Raw genomic sequence first — 23,836 nt, forward strand, 5'->3', positions numbered from 1 at the left:
AGTGGTCACGCCCCCCATGAGCCCAGCCATTACAGCAGGTGTCATGGAACACCCCCTTCTTCTACTAAGTATAAAACCACTTCTGCGGTAGCGGTAGCTACATGTTGAAATGGTTGGCAACTCTACAAGGTACTCACATTGAAATGACAAAGAAATCTACAAACGAAAGAACAATTATTCAGACAGCAGCTGTTTAAATACTTTAGTCTGATAAACACATCCGATCTAAGAACATCTCCCGAATGGTACTCTGAAGTATCCATTCTAACAACCTACGACTTTGATCTCTGGTGGACAAACCAGAGGCTCTCTGTCGACTGACGATCCAGCAGACGGATCCCGGCGATCGCAGAGAGGGACAGCCAAAACATACACTCGGGAATATGTCAATGGCTATTTATTTTCAAATGAGTGGTTGTTCATGTTCAAGGAATTAGCCATTTCTATGAGTTATCAGCTTTGAGTTTCCCGCTCTTGAGCAATCCCCACCCCCTTTCCTTTGTCTACCAAGCTGTCATATCGGTTTTGTCCGCTAGGGACTTTTTCTTGGTATCATGTGACCAATGTGTGACTATTTGTGTGTGTGTTTAAGCAATTCTGTGATTAACTAAGTTAGTTAGTTAGTAAATAATTAAGCCAATTTGTATTATTCATGATTCTATGCTAGGGTTCGTGCAGATATCCAAGGGTTTACGTCATTCAGTAATGAGACTGATGAGGTCAAATTCATTAATAAGTGACTGTTTGGATAAGATATGAAAATATAGTTATATTCGGGAAATTGAAACTCTCAGCATGTGGGTTAAATGAAACAAAACATAAAATGAACACAAAACTGTGAACATACATTTTGTGTGCACCACACACACTCCACAACAAACAAAACAACAAACATAACAAACAAAACAACAAACATAGCAACAAACATAACAACAAACATAACAACAAACAAAACAACAAACAAAACAACAAACATAACAACAAACAAAACGGCTCCTGACGTAATGAAACATCTTCCCATAATTACATAATGAAACATCGTCCCATAATTACATAATGAAACATCTGTCACGGCCGTCGTGACATACAGGAGGCCTGGTTCTGGGAACAAGCACAGGACTCACCAGGCTGGGGAGACATACAGGAGACCTGGTTCTGGGAGCAGGCACAGGACTCACCAGGCTGGGGAGACATACAGGAGACCTGGTTCTGGGAGCAGGCACAGGACTCACCAGGCTGGGGAGACATACAGGAGGCCTGGTTCTGGTAGCAGGCACCGGATACACTGGGCCGTGGAGACGCACTGGAGGTCTCGAGCGTAGAGCCTGCACAACCAGTCCTGGCTGGATGGTTACCTTCGCCCGGCAAATGTGGGGCGCTGGCACAGGATTCAGAACCGGCGCAGGATATCCTGGGCCGAAGAGACACACTGGAGGCCTGGCGCGCTGAGCTGGCACCATCCCTCCTGGCTGGATGCCCACTCTAGCTCGACCAATGCGGGGAGCTGGAATGTAGCGCACCGGACTGTGAACGCGCACTGGAGACACCATGCGCTCCACCGCATAACACGGTGCCTGACCAGTACCAGCTCCTTACGTTAAGCACAAGGAATCCTGACTCTGGGCTTAGGTCTGAATCCTGACTCTGCCACACTCCCCGTGTGCCTCCCCCAAAAACGTTTTTTGGAGTGGCCTCCCGGTCTTTTGTGCCAGCCGTGACCCTGTGTAATCCTGGGCCCTTTCTCTCGCTGCCTCCTTTCCCGCCAGGATCTCCTCTCACGTCCAGGATCCTTTCCCATTCAGGATGTCCTCTCATGTCCATTCCTCCAGAAAACGCTGCTCCTCCCGGCGTCGCTGCTTGTTTCCGTTTGTGGTGAGATGTTCTGTAATGCCCGTTGGAAGAAGTGGACCAAGGTGCAGCGTGGTACGTGTTCATGATCTTTATTTCTCAGAACACCAAAACAACACAACAAAAGAATAACGAACGTTCAGTATGTTTCACAGAGCTAACAAAAAACAACATCCCACCACTTAAGGAGGCAAAACAGGCTGCCTAAGTATGATTCCCAAACAGAGACAACGATAGACAGCTGTCCCTGATTGAGAACCATACCCGGCTAAAACATAGAAACAGAAAACATTGAAATAAAGAAACTAGAATGCCCACCCTAGTCAAACCCTGGCCTAACCAAAATAGAGAATAAAAGCCTCTATGGCCAGGGCATGACAATTACTTTAATGCCTGGTTGTAAACAGCATGTTTTGGAATATTTTAATTCTCTACAGGCTTCCTTTTTCCACTCTGTCAATTAGGTTAGAATAACTACAATGTGGTTGATCCATCCTCAGTTTCTCGTATCACAGCCATTAAAATGGAACGGTTTAAATTCACGATCGGCCTCATGGTGAAAATCCCTGAGTTGTTCCTTCCTCTCCGGAACTGAGTGTGTGAAGGACATCTGTCACTTTGTAGTGACTGGGTGCATTGATGCACCATCCAAAGGGTAATAAATAGCCTCACCATGTTCAAAGGGATATTCAATGTCTACTGATATCCAGGTATTCAGTGAATAATGATATTAACGATGATGGTGAGGACCCAGTATAGCCTAACCCCTTGATTATAGGCTATTGTTACTTTTTGTCTCTATAAGCATTATGTTTCAATGTCTATAGTCATGTGACAAAGAGTATTTTTTAGTTGAAACGTCCAAATGTTAGCCTGTACAGCATCCATACCTGCCATTGACCTTACCCTCCATGTCAACTGTACAGCATCCATACTGACCATTAATCTTACCCTCCATGTCAACTGTACAGCATCCATACTGACCATTGACCTTACCCTCCATGTTAGCCTGTACAGCATCCATACTGACCTTACCCTCTATGTCAACTGTACAGCATCCATACTGACCACTGACCTTACCCTCCATGTCAACTGTACATCACCCATACTGACCACTGACCTTACCCTCCATGTCAACTGTACGTCATCCATACTGACCATTAACCTTACCCTCCATGTCAACTGTACATCATCCATACTGACCACTGACCTTACCCTCCATGTCAACTGTACAGCATCCATACTGACCATTGACCTTACCCTCCATGTCAACTGTACATCACCCATACTGACCACTGACCTTACCCTCCATGTCAACTGTACGTCATCCATACTGACCATTAACCTTACCCTCCATGTCAACTGTACATCATCCATACTGACCACTGACCTTACCCTCCATGTCAACTGTACAGCATCCATACTGACCATTAACCTTACCCTCCATGTCAACTGTACAGCATCCATACTGACCATTAACCTTACCCTCCATGTCAACTGTACATCATCCATACTGACCATTAACCTTACCCTCCATGTCAACTGTACATCATCCATACTGACCATTAACCTTACCCTCCATGTCAACTGTACACTAACGTTACTGCATGATTGTGGGTTTACTATCGCGTTAGTTTCATTAGCTATGTTGACTATGACGTTACTTTAGCTAATATGGTGACAACGATGTAGGCTGTGTGTAGCGGTTTGGGTTGGAACGTTTTTTTTTCGCTTGGTCATATACAGCTGATGTGTTGTCCATTGAAGTCCACAAGCGAAGGGAAAAGAAGGAATACAACGTGGCTGTCATGAGAGTGAACTCTGTTTACGCTTGATCAGGAGTGTATTCATTCTTTATCAAACCACTGTACCTACATTGCAGACCATTCTTCACAACTCTAAATTTGCACACATTTCTAAAACCTGTTCTTTCTTTGTCATTATGTGGTACTGTGTGTAGATTGAAAGGGGGGAAAACAATTTAATACATTATAGAATAAGGCTGTAAACACAATGTGAAAAAAGTCAAGTGGTCTGAATACTTTCTGAATGCACTGCATTTTGCGTCTTATGAAATTGCCATGTTTGGCGTGCCAATGAATGACAAGGAGTTGACAAGATAGCAGAAACCGAATGACACCCAGGCTGTAAAGGGTCTGAAAGTCTTCAGAACATGGGCAGGACCAGGATGTATCACTGTTAATGACCTCGGTTGTTCCTCCTTCAAGAGAGACAGATGGTAGATAGAAGGTGACACAACCCTGAACCATGTCTAGATGACTCTTATATATCCCTGGTAGAACCCTTCTACTGAGCTGCTGCTGCTGGGGGACAGACACTGGCTACATCCCAAATGGATCCCCATTACCTATAGGGTACACTACTTTAAACTAGAGGCCTATGGGGCCTGGTCAAAAGCAGTGTACTAAATAGTGACTACAATGTCATTCAGGCCTCAGGCACATTCTTTCACTGGCGTCATCCAAGCCTCAAGCATACTGGTACATGCATCACTACACAGTTTAAACTGAACGGTTGAAGTGATCTTAACCTGTGTAATGTTTACATATTCACCTTAGATTACAGGAAGTACGAGGCGTTTACGATTATGAGGATGTAATAAAGTGATCATGACTCTAATCTGAGCTATTAATTCATATTGATCATGTAAATAGTGATACTGATGCTGAGCTACACTTGATAGAGGTTCAATCAGGAGTATAAATGAGAAAACCCCAGTAGAAAGTATTTTTGGAGGTTGATAAAAACAATTCTTAAGTGGGATTCAAACTGTAGGGCCCAAATGAGTCAAGTGAAGCTGAGATGAGCCGTTGAATTGAAACAACTCTTACTGTAGGGCCCAAATGAGTCAAGTGAAGCTGAGCTGTACACCGGACGTGCTACCTGTCCCAGACCTGCTATTTTCAACTCTCTAGAGACAGCAGGAGCGGTAGAGATACTCTGAATGTGGTGCTACAGGTCCCAGACCTGCTGTTTTCTATTCTCTAGAGACAGCAGGAGCGGTAGAGATACTCTTAATGATCGGCTATGAAAAGCCAACTGACATTTACTCCTGAGGTGCTGACCTGTTGCACCCTCGACAACTACTGTGATTATTATTATTTGACCATGCTGGTCATTTATGAACACTTCAACATCTTGGCCATGTTCTGTTATAATCTCCACCCGGCACAGCCAGAAGAGGACTGGCCACCTCTCATAGACTGGTTCCTCTCTAGGTTTCTTCCTGGGTTTTGGCCTTTCTAGGTTAGGTTTTCCTAGCCACCGTGCTTCTACACCTGAATTGCTTACTGTTTGGGGTTTTAGGCTGGGTTTCTGTACAGCACTTTGAGATATCAGCTGATTTAAGAAGGACTATATAAATACATTTGATTTGATCTGATTTGACTGCCGAACAACCATTTTAGGTTCTGGACGGCAGGGTAGCCTATTGGTTAGAGCATTGGACTAGTGTCCTGAAGGTTGCAAGTTCAAATCCCTGAGCTGACAAGGTATTTTTAACTGACTTGCCTGGTTAAATAAAGGTAAAATTAAAAAAAACATGACCTTGTTTTCTAAGAGGTGCTATACCTTAAATAATCAAATTATGCATAATTGAAGGAGGCACGACACTGTCTCCGTTATGAATATATAGTATTTATTGTAAGTCCAAAGTTAAAAACATTGTTTTTTTTCAATTTTTTTAACATTTACATTCAGAATAAAGGAAATTATAGATAGTAAAGGGGACTTCTGAAAGTGGTTGAATTTCCTTAGACAGGGCTGGAATAAACCCAAATCTGGGGCACTGTACAATAACATTTTAGAGAACCCCCCCTCTTGGCAACGAAGAGAAAATGTTGCTGTTTTAAAGCTAATTTCCTGCAATTCTTCAAATTTTGCAATGACTTATGCCATGTTCTTATGTTATCTGATTGGCCAGTCGGTAATCTGTCCCTGTCAATAGACATGTTTACCATGTCTCAATAAAGATGTCTGACATCCTCCTTCTGATGGGTGTGAACTGACAGACACAGATTAAACAATGCCATTATAAAGGAGGCCGTCAAGCAGCACTCCACACTTTTACCTGAAGCCCACTTCACCTGGACACTAACTATGGGGTGGACAACTCTGTGGTTGTGTGTTCTCGCTCTGCCACTAACGAGCGCCATCCAGGTGAAAGCCAAGAAAGGTAAGACGATGCACGATCATTTTGGAAATAGCAGTGATTTATTTTGATCTATGCAGACAAAGACAAACAGTCAAACATAGAAATAGATACTGTATAGAGATGGCGTTAGATTAAGTTTCTATCTATTTCGAGTCAACTGTCAGTCAAGAACAGACACATTTTGTTATTATGGACAATCTTGGTTGGAGCAAATCTGAGTGGTCTGTCTAGGAGTGTCATATTTTAATATCTTGATTCACAATCCACTACAACTGGATATTTAGAAATACATGTTGCATTATTTACAATTTACAGCAAAGTTATGAAATTGTGTCTCTTTCTGATTGCATACATTTAAAGTGGGTAACGTTTTCTGTTTTCGTCTCCTCAGCGCGCCAGTCCAACCATGTGAACAGCATCTGCAGCACCTGGGGCAGAGAGCACTTCAAGACCTTCGATGGAGACGTGTACCAGTTCCCAGGGACGTGTGAATACAACCTGGCCTCCGACTGCCACTCTGAGTCCTACCAGGAGTTCTCTGTGCACCTGAAGAGGAACGAGGCTACTGAGGCTGAGGGGAACCCTACGGTCAAGCACGTAGTGGTCACTATCAACGACCTGGTCTTCCACCTGACCAAGACTCAGGTCGCGGTCAATGGAGAAATGTAAGTTTTACACAAATGTTTTATGTTATGTGTCTTCTAATTCATCAGGGACGTCACACTGAGATTGACATCATGTTTCAAGTGAGCCATGAAAAAAACATTTTTTTTTTTTTTACCTTTATTTAACTAGGCAAGTCAGTTAAGAACAAATTCTTATTTTCTATGATGGTCTAGGAACAGTGGGTTAACTGCCTGTTCAGGGGGCAGAACGACAGATTTGTACCTTGTCAGCTCGGGGGTTTGAAATTACAACCCTCCGGTTACTAGTCCACCGCTCTAACCACTAGGCCACCCTGCCGCCCCAGTTACCGTGTCATAAAAAATAAAATCATGTATTGATATCTATCTATCTATCTATCTATCTATCTATCTATCTATCTATCTATCTATCTATCTATCTATCTATCTATCTATCTATCTATCTAACATTTCCTCTCTGTAAAAAGTAATGGATTTATATTATGCTGTTACCTATTCCCATCTGAGACAGTACTCTGACATATTTCCAGGGATTCCATTTTGAATTCAAAGGATTTAACTGTATTTTGTGTCTGTTTGTTGTTAATTCACAGGTTGGTACATTTCTATGTCATCTCTATCATTAATTATATTCTCCTTCTTTATTCCCAGTGTAACTCTGCCGTACTACAATGGAGGAGTCCAACTGGAGAGGAATGCAGTTTACACCAAACTCTACTCCAAGGTTGGCCTGGTTGTCATGTGGAACGGAGAAGATGCCGTCATGGTAAGCTTTTATGAGAATCAAAACGTTACTTAGAAGAATGCATACAGAAGTCTATTTATTTATTCGCTTTGTAAGAATCAATAAGTTCACTGAAATTGACTGCTGTCATTAAACAGTGAACAGTGTAAAACGAACCCGTGCACATGGACAGATACCACGTGTGTGACTGTGTGAGAGTGAAGTCTTGTATCTTATCTCAACATCTGCGCTGCTGCCCGTGACAACAGCATTTCTCTGAGTCTACCTTAGAAAATAGTTGACCCATCACTGTTTGCGTTAGGTGGAGCTGGACACGGAGTACACCAACCGTACCTGTGGTCTCTGTGGAGACTTCAATGGCCTTCCAGTCCACAATGAGTTTGTTCATAACGGTGAGCATTTATAACAATTATTAGCATCACGAGTCATGAGCATTATAACATGTATAGTCATTTATAACACACTTATAATCATTTATATTAATATGTACACGTATTTATAATAGCTTTTTCCTGTAAGGTTTTATGGTGTTAAGTATAATCAATATATTCCAATAATATTATCATTTATTACATGTTTAGTCACTTATAACAACTTTATATTAATATGTACAAGTATTTATAATAGCTTATTCCTGTAAGGTTTTATGGTGTTAAGTATAATCAATATATTCCAGTAATATTATAATTTATTGCATGTTTAGTCACTTATAACGACTTTCTAAGCATGTATCTAAATATTTATAATGATTTATTTAGTTGTTATTATTACCATGCTATTTATTAATATTTTCTAAGTGACTGTTTTATATTCTTACATCAAGTAACATCATTGTAATTTCACACAGGTTGTAAGTTCATTAATATACATATATACACATTTATATGCGTTTCTAATCACTTATTGATGAAGGATGACATCGTTTTATTTCCGTGCAGGTCGTAAAGTGAGCCCCATTGAGTTTGGAAACAGACAGAAGGTCCACAGGCCCAACGAGGACTGTGAAGACCCCTATGAAGAGGAAGAGGAAGATGAACCTGCAGACGTTCAGCCTAAAGAGGACACATGCAAGGAGTTTGTAAGTTCTACCTCCAGTCTGTTCAGCCTGACAAGTAGACTACAGTATTTCACTTCACTTCATTCTATTGATGTATTTGACTGCCAATGGAACCAATTAAGTTCAGATCTGGCATAATATTATTCGTATTGCAACTAAACTCGGAACATCTTCCTCGTCCTCTCCTCCTCCTCTGCCTCCTCCTCTCCCAATCCTTCTCTCCCTCCCTCTCCTCCCTCCACCTCCTCCTCCTCCCCTTCCTCCTCCCCATCCTCATCCTCTCCTCCTCCTCCACCTCTACCTCCTCCTGCTCCCCCTCCTCTCCCACTCCTTCTCTCCCTCCACTTCCTCCTCTTCTCCCGCCGCCATCTCCTCCTTCTCTCCCTCCTCCTCCACCTCTACCTCCTCCTCCTCCTCCTCTCCCACTCCTCCTCTCCCTCCTCCACCACCTCCTCCTCTCCCTCCTCATTCACCTATACCTTCTCCTCATTCACCTCGTCCTCCTCCTCTTCCTCCTCCTTCCTCCTCAGCATGCCCAGTGTGACCAGCTCCTGCGCTCGCCGTTGTGGAGCTCCTGTGGTGCGGTCGTGAACCCTGAGCCCTACATCCAGGCCTGTGTTCAGGACCTGTGTGGCTGCAGCAACACTTCTGATAGCTTCTGTGTCTGCAGCACCCTGGCAGAGTACTCCAGACAGTGCTCCCACGCCGGGGGACAGCCACCCCACTGGAGAACAACAGCCTTCTGTGGTAATGGGACATCTCAATAACTGTCTGGGTGTTCAGGAAAACATTTACTGGATGACAGTAGAGTTGTAGATCAAAAAGTCACATGCAAAAAATAACTCTTTATTGTCCATAGTCAACTTCAGATCACACAAATGTCTTAAAAAATAAATAAGTATACATATATACATATTTACATATAATAATTAAATGTACTATAATTTATTTCCTTTGTTTTCTTAGACAAGCAGTGTCCGTTCAACATGGTCTATCTGGAGAGTGGCTCTCCCTGCATGGATACCTGTACCCACTCAGACACCAGCTCACTGTGTGAAGAACACCTGATGGACGGCTGCTTCTGCCCTCACGGTCAGCCTTTAACCAGAACACACCGCAATGTATCAGTATAACAGTGATGACAGAGATCTAGAACACACCTCAATGTATCAGTATAACAGTGATGATAGAGATCTAGAACACACCTCAATGTATCAGTATAGCAGTGATGATAGAGAACTAGAACACACCTCAATGTATCAGTATAATAGTGATGATAGAGATCTAGAACACACCTCAATGTATCAGTATAACAGTGATGATAGAGATCTAGAACACACCTCAACGTATCAGTATAATAGTGATGATAGAGATCTAGAACACACCTCAATGTATCAGTATAGTAACTGTGTTAGTAACACGTTGTCTGTCTTCACCACTCTGTAGGGACTGTGTTAGTAACACGTTGTCTGTTTTCACCACTCTGTAGGGACTGTGTTAGTAACACGTCTGTTTTCACCACTCTGTAGGGACTGTGTTAGTAACACGTTGTCTGTTTTCACCACTCTGTAGGGACTGTGTTAGTAACACGTTGTCTGTTTTCACCACTCTGTAGGGACTGTGTTAGTAACACGTTGTCTGTTTTCACCACTCTGTAGGGACTGTGTTAGTAACACGTTGTCTGTTTTCACCACTCTGTAGGGACTGTGTTAGTAACACGTTGTCTGTTTTCACCACTCTGTAGGGACTGTGTTAGTAACACGTTGTCTGTTTTCACCACTCTGTAGGGACTGTGTTAGTAACACGTTGTCTGTTTTCACCACTCTGTAGGGACTGTCAAATCAAATCAAATCAAATTTTATTTGTCACATACACATGGTTAGCAGATGTTAATGCGAGTGTAGCGAAATGCTTGTGCTTCTAGTTCCGACAATGCAGTAATAACAAGTAATCTAACTAACAATTCCAAAACTACTGTCTTGTACACAGTGTAAGGGGATAAAGAATATGTACATAAGGATATATGAATGAGTGATGGTACAGAGCAGCATAGGCAAGATACAGTCGATGGTATCGGGTACAGTATGTACAAATGAGATGAGTATGTAAACAAAGTGGCATAGTATAGTATAAAGTGGCTAGTGATACATGTATTACATAAGGATACCGTCGATGATATAGAGTACAGTATATACGTATGCGTATGAGATGAATAATGTAGGGTAAGTAACATTTATATAAGGTAGCATTGTTTAAAGTGGCTAGTGATATATTTACATCATTTCCCATCAATTCCCATTATTAAAGTGGCTGGAGTTGAGTCAGTGTCAGTGTGTTGGCAGCAGCCACTCAGTGTTAGTGGTGGCTGTTTAACAGTCTGATGGCCTTGAGATAGAAGCTGTTTTTCAGTCTCTCGGTCCCAGCTTTGATGCACCTGTACTGACCTCGCCTTCTGGATGATAGCGGGGTGAACAGGCAGTGGCTCGGGTGGTTGATGTCCTTGATGATCTTTATGGCCTTCCTGTGACATCGGGTGGTGTAGGTGTCCTGGAGGGCAGGTAGTTTGCCCCCGGTGATGCGTTGTGCAGACCTCACTACCCTCTGGAGAGCCTTACGGTTGAGGGCGGTGCAGTTGCCATACCAGGCGGTGATACAGCCCGCCAGGATGCTCTCGATTGTGCATCTGTAGAAGTTTGTGAGTGCTTTTGGTGACAAGCCGAATTTCTTCAGCCTCCTGAGGTTGAAGAGGCGCTGCTGCGCCTTCTTCACGATGCTGTCTGTGTGAGTGGACCAATTCAGTTTGTCTGTGATGTGTATGCCGAGGAACTTAAAACTTGCTACCCTCTCCACTACTGTTCCATCGATGTGGATAGGGGGGTGTTCCCTCTGCTGTTTCCTGAAGTCCACAATCATCTCCTTAGTTTTGTTGACGTTGAGTGTGAGGTTGTTTTCCTGACACCACACTCCGAGGGCCCTCACCTCCTCCCTGTAGGCCGTCTCATCGTTGTTGGTAATCAAGCCTACCACTGTTGTGTCGTCCGCAAACTTGATGATTGAGTTGGAGGCGTGCGTGGCCACGCAGTCGTGGGTGAACAGGGAGTACAGGAGAGGGCTCAGAACGCAACCTTGTGGGGCCCCAGTGTTGAGGATCAGCGGGGAGGAGATGTTGTTGCCTACCCTCACCACCTGGGGGCGGCTCGTCAGGAAGTCCAGTACCCAGTTGCACAGGGCGGGGTCGAGACCCAGGGTCTCGAGCTTGATGACGAGCTTGGAGGGTACTATGGTGTTGAATGCCGAGCTGTAGTCGATGAACAGCATTCTCACATAGGTATTCCTCTTGTCCAGATGGGTTAGGGCAGTGTGCAGTGTGGTTGAGATTGCATCGTCTGTGGACCTATTTGGGCGGTAAGCAAATTGGAGTGGGTCTAGGGTGTCAGGTAGGGTGGAGGTGATATGGTCCTTGACTAGTCTCTCAAAGCACTTCATGATGACGGATGTGAGTGCTACGGGGCGGTAGTCATTTAGCTCAGTTACCTTAGCTTTCTTGGGAACAGGAACAATGGTGGCCCTCTTGAAGCATGTGGGAACAGCAGACTGGTATAGGGATTGATTGAATATGTCCGTAAACACACCGGCCAGCTGGTCTGCGCATGCTCTGAGGGCGCGGCTGGGGATGCCATCTGGGCCTGCAGCCTTGCGAGGGTTAACACGTTTAAATGTCTTACTCACCTCGGCTGCAGTGAAGGAGAGACCGCATGTTTTCGTTGCAGGCCGTGTCAGTGGCACTGTATTGTCCTCAAAGCGGGCAAAAAAGTTATTTAGTCTGCCTGGGAGCAAGACATCCTGGTCCGTGACTGGGCTGGGTTTCTTCCTGTAGTCCGTGATTGACTGTAGACCCTGCCACATGCCTCTTGTGTCTGAGCCGTTGAATTGAGATTCTACTTTGTCTCTGTACTGGCGCTTAGCTTGTTTGATAGCCTTGCGGAGGGAATAGCTGCACTGTTTGTATTCGGTCATGTTACCAGACACCTTGCCCTGATTAAAAGCAGTGGTTCGCGCTTTCAGTTTCACACGAATGCTGCCATCAATCCACGGTTTCTGGTTAGGGAATGTTTTAATCGTTGCTATGGGAACGACATCTTCAACGCACGTTCTAATGAACTCGCACACCGAATCAGCGTATTCGTCAATGTTGTTATCTGACGCAATACGAAACATCTCCCAGTCCACGTGATGGAAGCAGTCTTGGAGTGTGGAGTCAGCTTGGTCGGACCAGCGTTGGACAGACCTCAGCGTGGGAGCCTCTTGTTTTAGTTTCTGTCTGTAGGCAGGGATCAACAAAATGGAGTCGTGGTCAGCTTTTCCGAAAGGGGGGCGGGGCAGGGCCTTATATGCGTCGCGGAAGTTAGAGTAACAATGGTCCAAGGTCTTTCCTCCCCTGGTTGCGCAATCGATATGCTGATAAAATTTGGGGAGTCTTGTTTTCAGATTAGCCTTGTTAAAATCCCCAGCTACAATGAATGCAGCCTCCGGATAAATTGTTTCCAGTTTGCAGAGAGTTAAATAAAGTTCGTTCAGAGCCATCGATGTGTCTGCTTGGGGGGGGATATATACGGCTGTGATTATAATCGAAGAGAATTCTCTTGGTAGATAATGCGGTCTACATTTGATTGTGAGGAATTCTAAATCAGGTGAACAGAAGGATTTTAGTTCCTGTATGTTTCTTTCATCGCACCATGTCACGTTAGTCATAAGGCATACGCCCCCGCCCCTCTTTTTACCAGAAAGATGTTTTTTCCTGTCTGCGCGATGCGTGGAGAAACCTGTTGGCTGCACCGCTTCGGATTGCGTCTCTCCAGTAAGCCACGTTTCCGTGAAGCAAAGAACGTTACAGTCTCTGATGTCCCTCTGGAATGCTACCCTTGCTCGGATTTCATCAACCTTGTTGTCAAGAGACTGGACATTGGCAAGAAGAATGCTAGGGAGTGGTGTGCGCTGTGCCCGTCTCCGGAGTCTGACCAGAAGACCGCCTCGTTTCCCTCTCTTTCGGAGTCGTTTTTTTGGGTCGCTGCATAGGATCCACTCCGTTGTCCTGTTTGTAAGGCAGAACACAGGATCCGCGTCGCGAAAAACATATTCTTGGTCGTACTGATGGTGAGTTGATGCTGATCTTATATTCAGTAGTTCTTCTCGACTGTATGTAATGAAACCTAAGATGACCTGGGGTACTAATGTAAGAAATAACACGTAAAAAAACAAAAAACTGCATAGTTTCCTAGGAACGCGAAGCGAGGCGGCCATCTCTGTCGGCGCCGGAAGTACACTGTGTTAGTAACACGTTGTCTGTTTTCACCACTCTGTAGGGACTGTGTTAGTAACACGTTGTCTGTTTTCACCACTCTGTAGGGACTGTGTTAGTAACACGTTGTCTGTTTTCACCACTCTGTAGGGACTGTGTTAGTAACACGTTGTCTGTTTTCACCACTCTGTAGGGGCTGTGTTAGTAACACGTTGTCTGTTTTCACCACTCTGTAGGGACTGTGTTAGTAACACGTTGTCTGTTTTCACCACTCTGTAGGGACTGTGTTAGTAACACGTTGTCTGTTTTCACCACTCTGTAGGGACTGTGTTAGTAACACGTTGTCTGTTTTCACCACTCTGTAGGGACTGTGTTAGTAACATGTTGTCTGTTTTCACCACTCTGTAGGGACTGTGTTAGTAACACGTTGTCTGTTTTCACCACTCTGTAGGGACTGTGTTAGTAACACGTTGTCTGTTTTCACCACTCTGTAGGGACTGTGTTAGTAACACGTTGTCTGTTTTCACCACTCTGTAGGGACTGTGTTAGTAACACGTTGTCTGTTTTCACCACTCTGTAGGGACTGTGTTAGTAACACGTTGTCTGTTTTCACCACTCCGTAGGGACTGTGTTAGTAACACGTTGTCTGTTTTCACCACTCTGTAGGGACTGTGTTAGTAACACGTTGTCTGTTTTCACCACTCTGTAGGGACTGTGTTAGTAACACGTTGTCTGTCTTCACCACTCTGTAGGGACTGTGTTAGTAACACGTCTGTTTTCACCACTCTGTAGGGACTGTGTTAGTAACACGTTGTCTGTCTTCACCACTCTGTAGGGGCTGTGTTAGTAACACGTTGTCTGTTTTCACCACTCTGTAGGGACTGTGTTAGTAACACGTTGTCTGTTTTCACCACTCTGTAGGGACTGTGTTAGTTACACGTTGTCTGTTTTCACCACTCTGTAGGGACTGTGTTAGTAACACGTTGTCTGTTTTCACCACTCTGTAGGGACTGTGTTAGTAACACGTTGTCTGTTTTCACCACTCTGTAGGGACTGTGTTAGTAACATGTTGTCTGTTTTCACCACTCTGTAGGGACTGTGTTAGTAACATGTTGTCTGTTTTCACCACTCTGTAGGGACTGTGTTAGTAACACGTTGTCTGTCTTCACCACTCTGTAGGGACTGTGTTAGTAACACGTCTGTTTTCACCACTCTGTAGGGACTGTGTTAGTAACACGTTGTCTGTCTTCACCACTCTGTAGGGGCTGTGTTAGTAACACGTTGTCTGTTTTCACCACTCTGTAGGGACTGTGTTAGTAACACGTTGTCTGTTTTCACCACTCTGTAGGGACTGTGTTAGTAACACGTTGTCTGTTTTCACCACTCTGTAGGGACTGTGTTAGTAACACGTTGTCTGTTTTCACCACTCTGTAGGGACTGTGTTAGTAACACGTTGTCTGTTTTCACCACTCTGTAGGGACTGTGTTAGTAACACGTTGTCTGTTTTCACCACTCTGTAGGGGCTGTGTTAGTAACACGTTGTCTGTTTTCACCACTCTGTAGGGACTGTGTTAGTAACACGTTGTCTGTTTTCACCACTCTGTAGGGACTGTGTTAGTAACACGTTGTCTGTTTTCACCACTCTGTAGGGACTGTGTTAGTAACACGTTGTCTGTTTTCACCACTCTGTAGGGACTGTGTTAGTAACATGTTGTCTGTTTTCACCACTCTGTAGGGACTGTGTTAGTAACACGTTGTCTGTTTTCACCACTCTGTAGGGACTGTGTTAGTAACACGTTGTCTGTTTTCACCACTCTGTAGGGACTGTGTTAGTAACACGTTGTCTGTTTTCACCACTCTGTAGGGACTGTGTTAGTAACACGTTGTCTGTTTTCACCACTCTGTAGGGACTGTGTTAGTAACACGTTGTCTGTTTTCACCACTCCGTAGGGACTGTGTTAGTAACACGTTGTCTGTTTTCACCACTCTGTAGGGACTGTGTTAGTAACACGTTGTCTGTTTTCACCACTCTGTAGGGACTGTGTTAGTAACACGTTGTCTGTCTTCACCACTCTGTAGGGACTGTGTTAGTAACACGTCTGTTTTCACCACTCTGTAGGGACTGTGTTAGTAACACGTTGTCTGTCTTCACCACTCTGTAGGGGCTGTGTTAGTAACACGTTGTCTGTTTTCACCACTCTGTAGGGACTGTGTTAGTAACACGTTGTCTGTTTTCACCACTCTGTAGGGACTGTGTTAGTTACACGTTGTCTGTTTTCACCACTCTGTAGGGACTGTGTTAGTTACACGTTGTCTGTTTTCACCACTCTGTAGGGACTGTGTTAGTAACATGTTGTCTGTTTTCACCACTCTGTAGGGACTGTGTTAGTAACATGTTGTCTGTTTTCACCACTCTGTAGGGACTGTGTTAGTAACACGTTGTCTGTCTTCACCACTCTGTAGGGACTGTGTTAGTAACACGTCTGTTTTCACCACTCTGTAGGGACTGTGTTAGTAACACGTTGTCTGTCTTCACCACTCTGTAGGGGCTGTGTTAGTAACACGTTGTCTGTTTTCACCACTCTGTAGGGACTGTGTTAGTAACACGTTGTCTGTTTTCACCACTCTGTAGGGACTGTGTTAGTAACACGTTGTCTGTTTTCACCACTCTGTAGGGACTGTGTTAGTAACACGTTGTCTGTTTTCACCACTCTGTAGGGACTGTGTTAGTAACACGTTGTCTGTTTTCACCACTCTGTAGGGACTGTGTTAGTAACACGTTGTCTGTTTTCACCACTCCGTAGGGACTGTGTTAGTAACACGTTGTCTGTTTTCACCACTCTGTAGGGACTGTGTTAGTAACATGTTGTCTGTTTTCACCACTCTGTAGGGACTGTGTTAGTAACACGTTGTCTGTCTTCACCACTCTGTAGGGACTGTGTTAGTAACACGTCTGTTTTCACCACTCTGTAGGGACTGTGTTAGTAACACGTTGTCTGTCTTCACCACTCTGTAGGGGCTGTGTTAGTAACACGTTGTCTGTTTTCACCACTCTGTAGGGACTGTGTTAGTAACACGTTGTCTGTTTTCACCACTCTGTAGGGACTGTGTTAGTTACACGTTGTCTGTTTTCACCACTCTGTAGGGACTGTGTTAGTAACACGTTGTCTGTTTTCACCACTCTGTAGGGACTGTGTTAGTAACACGTTGTCTGTTTTCACCACTCTGTAGGGACTGTGTTAGTAACATGTTGTCTGTTTTCACCACTCTGTAGGGACTGTGTTAGTAACACGTTGTCTGTCTTCACCACTCTGTAGGGACTGTGTTAGTAACACGTTGTCTGTTTTCACCACTCTGTAGGGACTGTGTTAGTAACATGTTGTCTGTTTTCACCACTCTGTAGGGACTGTGTTAGTAACACGTTGTCTGTTTTCACCACTCTGTAGGGACTGTGTTAGTTACACGTTGTCTGTTTTCACCACTCTGTAGGGACTGTGTTAGTAACACGTTGTCTGTTTTCACCACTCTGTAGGGACTGTGGTGATGTTAGTAACACGTTGTCTGTTTTCACCACTCTGTAGGGACTGTGTTAGTAACACGTTGTCTGTTTTTACCACTCTGTAGGGACTGTGTTAGTAACACGTTGTCTGTTTTCACCACTCTGTAGGGGCTGTGTTAGTAACACGTTGTCTGTTTTCACCACTCTGTAGGGACTGTGTTAGTAACACGTTGTCTGTTTTCACCACTCTGTAGGGACTGTGTTAGTAACACGTTGTCTGTTTTCACCACTCTGTAGGGACTGTGTTAGTAACACGTTGTCTGTTTTCACCACTCTGTAGGGACTGTGTTAGTAACACGTTGTCTGTTTTCACCACTCTGTAGGGACTGTGTTAGTAACACGTTGTCTGTTTTCACCACTCTGTAGGGACTGTGTTAGTAACACGTTGTCTGTTTTCACCACTCTGTAGGGACTGTGTTAGTAACATGTTGTTTGTCTTCACCACTCTGTAGGGACTGTGTTAGTAACACGTTGTCTGTTTTCACCACTCTGTAGGGACTGTGGTGATGTTAGTAACATGTTGTCTGTTTTCACCACTCTGTAGGGACTGTGGTGATGTTAGTAACATGTTGTCTGTTTTCACCACTCTGTAGGGACTGTGTTAGTAACACGTTGTCTGTTTTCACCACTCTGTAGGGACTGTGTTAGTAACACGTTGTCTGTTTTCACCACTCTGTAGGGACTGTGTTAGTAACACGTTGTCTGTTTTCACCACTCTGTAGGGACTGTGTTAGTAACACGTTGTCTGTTTTCACCACTCTGTAGGGACTGTGTTAGTAACACGTTGTCTGTTTTCACCACTCCGTAGGGACTGTGTTAGTAACACGTTGTCTGTTTTCACCACTCTGTAGGGACTGTGTTAGTAACACGTTGTCTGTCTTCACCACTCTGTAGGGACTGTGTTAGTAACACGTCTGTTTTCACCACTCTGTAGGGACTGTGTTAGTAACACGTTGTCTGTCTTCACCACTCTGTAGGGGCTGTGTTAGTAACACGTTGTCTGTTTTCACAACTCTGTAGGGACTGTGTTAGTAACACGTTGTCTGTTTTCACCACTCTGTAGGGACTGTGTTAGTTACACGTTGTCTGTTTTCACCACTCTGTAGGGACTGTGTTAGTAACACGTTGTCTGTTTTCACCACTCTGTAGGGACTGTGTTAGTAACACGTTGTCTGTTTTCACCACTCTGTAGGGACTGTGTTAGTAACATGTTGTCTGTTTTCACCACTCTGTAGGGACTGTGTTAGTAACATTTTGACTGTTTTCACCACTCTGTAGGGACTGTGTTAGTAACACGTTGTCTGTCTTCACCACTCTGTAGGGACTGTGTTAGTAACACGTCTGTTTTCACCACTCTGTAGGGACTGTGTTAGTAACACGTTGTCTGTCTTCACCACTCTGTAGGGGCTGTGTTAGTAACACGTTGTCTGTTTTCACCACTCTGTAGGGACTGTGTTAGTAACACGTTGTCTGTTTTCACCACTCTGTAGGGACTGTGTTAGTAACACGTTGTCTGTTTTCACCACTCTGTAGGGACTGTGTTAGTAACACGTTGTCTGTTTTCACCACTCTGTAGGAACTGTGTTAGTAACACGTTGTCTGTTTTCACCACTCTGTAGGGACTGTGTTAGTAACACGTTGTCTGTTTTCACCACTCTGTAGGGACTGTGTTAGTAACACGTTGTCTGTCTTCACCACTCTGTAGGGACTGTGTTAGTAACACGTCTGTTTTCACCACTCTGTAGGGACTGTGTTAGTAACACGTTGTCTGTCTTCACCACTCTGTAGGGGCTGTGTTAGTAACACGTTGTCTGTTTTCACAACTCTGTAGGGACTGTGTTAGTAACACGTTGTCTGTTTTCACCACTCTGTAGGGACTGTGTTAGTTACACGTTGTCTGTTTTCACCACTCTGTAGGGACTGTGTTAGTAACACGTTGTCTGTTTTCACCACTCTGTAGGGACTGTGTTAGTAACACGTTGTCTGTTTTCACCACTCTGTAGGGACTGTGTTAGTAACATGTTGTCTGTTTTCACCACTCTGTAGGGACTGTGTTAGTAACATTTTGACTGTTTTCACCACTCTGTAGGGACTGTGTTAGTAACACGTTGTCTGTCTTCACCACTCTGTAGGGACTGTGTTAGTAACACGTCTGTTTTCACCACTCTGTAGGGACTGTGTTAGTAACACGTTGTCTGTCTTCACCACTCTGTAGGGGCTGTGTTAGTAACACGTTGTCTGTTTTCACCACTCTGTAGGGACTGTGTTAGTAACACGTTGTCTGTTTTCACCACTCTGTAGGGACTGTGTTAGTAACACGTTGTCTGTTTTCACCACTCTGTAGGGACTGTGTTAGTAACACGTTGTCTGTTTTCACCACTCTGTAGGAACTGTGTTAGTAACACGTTGTCTGTTTTCACCACTCTGTAGGGACTGTGTTAGTAACACGTTGTCTGTTTTCACCACTCCGTAGGGACTGTGTTAGTAACACGTTGTCTGTTTTCACCACTCTGTAGGGACTGTGTTAGTAACATGTTGTCTGTTTTCACCACTCTGTAGGGACTGTGTTAGTAACACGTTGTCTGTCTTCACCACTCTGTAGGGACTGTGTTAGTAACACGTCTGTTTTCACCACTCTGTAGGGACTGTGTTAGTAACACGTTGTCTGTCTTCACCACTCTGTAGGGGCTGTGTTAGTAACACGTTGTCTGTTTTCACCACTCTGTAGGGACTGTGTTAGTAACACGTTGTCTGTTTTCACCACTCTGTAGGGACTGTGTTAGTAACACGTTGTCTGTTTTCACCACTCTGTAGGGACTGTGTTAGTAACACGTTGTCTGTTTTCACCACTCTGTAGGGACTGTGTTAGTAACACGTTGTCTGTTTTCACCACTCTGTAGGGACTGTGTTAGTAACATGTTGTCTGTTTTCACCACTCTGTAGGGACTGTGTTAGTAACACGTTGTCTGTCTTCACCACTCTGTAGGGACTGTGTTAGTAACACGTTGTCTGTTTTCACCACTCTGTAGGGACTGTGTTAGTAACATGTTGTCTGTTTTCACCACTCTGTAGGGACTGTGTTAGTAACACGTTGTCTGTTTTCACCACTCTGTAGGGACTGTGTTAGTTAACACGTTGTCTGTTTTCACCACTCTGTAGGGACTGTGTTAGTAACACGTTGTCTGTTTTCACCACTCTGTAGGGACTGTGGTGTGTTAGTAACACGTTGTCTGTTTTCACCACTCTGTAGGGACTGTGTTAGTAACACGTTGTCTGTTTTTACCACTCTGTAGGGACTGTGTTAGTAACACGTTGTCTGTTTTCACCACTCTGTAGGGACTGTGTTAGTAACACGTTGTCTGTTTTCACCACTCTGTAGGGACTGTGTTAGTAACACGTTGTCTGTTTTCACCACTCTGTAGGGACTGTGTTAGTAACACGTTGTCTGTTTTCACCACTCTGTAGGGACTGTGTTAGTAACACGTTGTCTGTTTTCACCACTCTGTAGGGACTGTGTTAGTAACACGTTGTCTGTTTTCACCACTCTGTAGGGACTGTGTTAGTAACACGTTGTCTGTTTTCACCACTCTGTAGGGACTGTGTTAGTAACATGTTGTCTGTTTTCACCACTCTGTAGGGACTGTGTTAGTAACACGTTGTCTGTTTTCACCACTCTGTAGGGACTGTGTTAGTTACACGTTGTCTGTTTTCACCACTCTGTAGGGACTGTGTTAGTAACACGTTGTCTGTTTTCACCACTCTGTAGGGACTGTGGTGATGTTAGTAACACGTTGTCTGTTTTCACCACTCTGTAGGGACTGTGTTAGTAACACGTTGTCTGTTTTTACCACTCTGTAGGGACTGTGTTAGTAACACGTTGTCTGTTTTCACCACTCTGTAGGGGCTGTGTTAGTAACACGTTGTCTGTTTTCACCACTCTGTAGGGACTGTGTTAGTAACACGTTGTCTGTTTTCACCACTCTGTAGGGACTGTGTTAGTAACACGTTGTCTGTTTTCACCACTCTGTAGGGACTGTGTTAGTAACACGTTGTCTGTTTTCACCACTCTGTAGGGACTGTGTTAGTAACACGTTGTCTGTTTTCACCACTCTGTAGGGACTGTGTTAGTAACACGTTGTCTGTTTTCACAACTCTGTAGGGACTGTGTTAGTAACACGTTGTCTGTTTTCACCACTCTGTAGGGACTGTGTTAGTAACATGTTGTTTGTCTTCACCACTCTGTAGGGACTGTGTTAGTAACACGTTGTCTGTTTTCACCACTCTGTAGGGACTGTGGTGATGTTAGTAACATGTTGTCTGTTTTCACCACTCTGTAGGGACTGTGGTGATGTTAGTAACATGTTGTCTGTTTTCACCACTCTGTAGGGACTGTGTTAGTAACACGTTGTCTGTTTTCACCACTCTGTAGGGACTGTGTTAGTAACACGTTGTCTGTTTTCACCACTCTGTAGGGACTGTGTTAGTAACACGTTGTCTGTTTTCACCACTCTGTAGGGACTGTGTTAGTAACACGTTGTCTGTTTTCACCACTCTGTAGGGACTGTGTTAGTAACACGTTGTCTGTTTTCACCACTCCGTAGGGACTGTGTTAGTAACACGTTGTCTGTTTTCACCACTCTGTACGGACTGTGTTAGTAACATGTTGTCTGTTTTCACCACTCTGTAGGGACTGTGTTAGTAACACGTTGTCTGTCTTCACCACTCTGTAGGGACTGTGTTAGTAACACGTCTGTTTTCACCACTCTGTAGGGACTGTGTTAGTAACACGTTGTCTGTCTTCACCACTCTGTAGGGGCTGTGTTAGTAACACGTTGTCTGTTTTCACCACTCTGTAGGGACTGTGTTAGTAACACGTTGTCTGTTTTCACCACTCTGTAGGGACTGTGTTAGTTACACGTTGTCTGTTTTCACCACTCTGTAGGGACTGTGTTAGTAACACGTTGTCTGTTTTCACCACTCTGTAGGGACTGTGTTAGTAACACGTTGTCTGTTTTCACCACTCTGTAGGGACTGTGTTAGTAACATGTTGTCTGTTTTCACCACTCTGTAGGGACTGTGTTAGTAACATGTTGTCTGTTTTCACCACTCTGTAGGGACTGTGTTAGTAACACGTTGTCTGTCTTCACCACTCTGTAGGGACTGTGTTAGTAACACGTCTGTTTTCACCACTCTGTAGGGACTGTGTTAGTAACACGTTGTCTGTCTTCACCACTCTGTAGGGGCTGTGTTAGTAACACGTTGTCTGTTTTCACCACTCTGTAGGGACTGTGTTAGTAACACGTTGTCTGTTTTCACCACTCTGTAGGGACTGTGTTAGTAACACGTTGTCTGTTTTCACCACTCTGTAGGGACTGTGTTAGTAACACGTTGTCTGTTTTCACCACTCTGTAGGGACTGTGTTAGTAACACGTTGTCTGTTTTCACCACTCTGTAGGGACTGTGTTAGTAACACGTTGTCTGTTTTCACCACTCTGTAGGGACTGTGTTAGTAACACGTTGTCTGTTTTCACCACTCTGTAGGGACTGTGTTAGTAACACGTTGTCTGTTTTCACCACTCTGTAGGGACTGTGTTTAACATGTTGTCTGTTTTAACACTGTGTTAGTAACACGTTGTCTGTCTTCACCACTCTGTAGGGACTGTGTTAGTAACACGTCTGTTTTCACCACTCTGTAGGGACTGTGTTAGTAACACGTTGTCTGTCTTCACCACTCTGTAGGGGCTGTGTTAGTAACACGTTGTCTGTTTTCACCACTCTGTAGGGACTGTGTTAGTAACACGTTGTCTGTTTTCACCACTCTGTAGGGACTGTGTTAGTTACACGTTGTCTGTTTTCACCACTCTGTAGGGACTGTGTTAGTAACACGTTGTCTGTTTTCACCACTCTGTAGGGACTGTGTTAGTAACACGTTGTCTGTTTTCACCACTCTGTAGGGACTGTGTTAGTAACATGTTGTCTGTTTTCACCACTCTGTAGGGACTGTGTTAGTAACACGTTGTCTGTCTTCACCACTCTGTAGGGACTGTGTTAGTAACACGTTGTCTGTTTTCACCACTCTGTAGGGACTGTGTTAGTAACATGTTGTCTGTTTTCACCACTCTGTAGGGACTGTGTTAGTAACACGTTGTCTGTTTTCACCACTCTGTAGGGACTGTGTTAGTTACACGTTGTCTGTTTTCACCACTCTGTAGGGACTGTGTTAGTAACACGTTGTCTGTTTTCACCACTCTGTAGGGACTGTGGTGATGTTAGTAACACGTTGTCTGTTTTCACCACTCTGTAGGGACTGTGTTAGTAACACGTTGTCTGTTTTTACCACTCTGTAGGGACTGTGTTAGTAACACATTGTCTGTTTTCACCACTCTGTAGGGGCTGTGTTAGTAACACGTTGTCTGTTTTCACCACTCTGTAGGGACTGTGTTAGTAACACGTTGTCTGTTTTCACCACTCTGTAGGGACTGTGTTAGTAACACGTTGTCTGTTTTCACC

General features: G+C 44.2%; 2 protein-coding genes across 2 annotated transcripts in view; one reads left to right on the forward strand and one right to left on the reverse strand.

Annotated features, from left to right (window-relative positions):
• LOC139407473 (mucin-2-like) overlaps positions 1-1,821 on the reverse strand; it is a 46,542-nt gene extending 44,721 nt beyond the window's left edge. The window contains exons 1-3 of the mRNA XM_071151269.1: positions 1,619-1,821; positions 1,356-1,524; positions 1,125-1,128 (exon numbers count right to left, since the gene is read on the reverse strand). Of these exons, the coding sequence (XP_071007370.1) occupies positions 1,125-1,128; positions 1,356-1,524; positions 1,619-1,821 (376 nt within the window). The remainder of the gene's footprint in view (positions 1-1,124; positions 1,129-1,355; positions 1,525-1,618) is intronic.
• A 56-nt stretch (positions 1,822-1,877) lies between these two features.
• Positions 1,878-23,836, forward strand: part of LOC139407474 (mucin-2-like) — a 51,304-nt gene continuing 29,345 nt past the window's right edge. Inside the window, exons 1-7 of the mRNA XM_071151270.1 lie at positions 1,878-1,923; positions 6,414-6,687; positions 7,318-7,432; positions 7,713-7,803; positions 8,350-8,489; positions 8,999-9,215; positions 9,435-9,560. Coding sequence (XP_071007371.1) covers positions 1,878-1,923; positions 6,414-6,687; positions 7,318-7,432; positions 7,713-7,803; positions 8,350-8,489; positions 8,999-9,215; positions 9,435-9,560 — 1,009 coding nt within the window. The remainder of the gene's footprint in view (positions 1,924-6,413; positions 6,688-7,317; positions 7,433-7,712; positions 7,804-8,349; positions 8,490-8,998; positions 9,216-9,434; positions 9,561-23,836) is intronic.

This window comes from Oncorhynchus clarkii, chromosome 4 (assembly GCF_045791955.1).
Source record: "Oncorhynchus clarkii lewisi isolate Uvic-CL-2024 chromosome 4, UVic_Ocla_1.0, whole genome shotgun sequence".
NCBI classification, from domain to species: domain Eukaryota; kingdom Metazoa; phylum Chordata; class Actinopteri; order Salmoniformes; family Salmonidae; genus Oncorhynchus; species Oncorhynchus clarkii.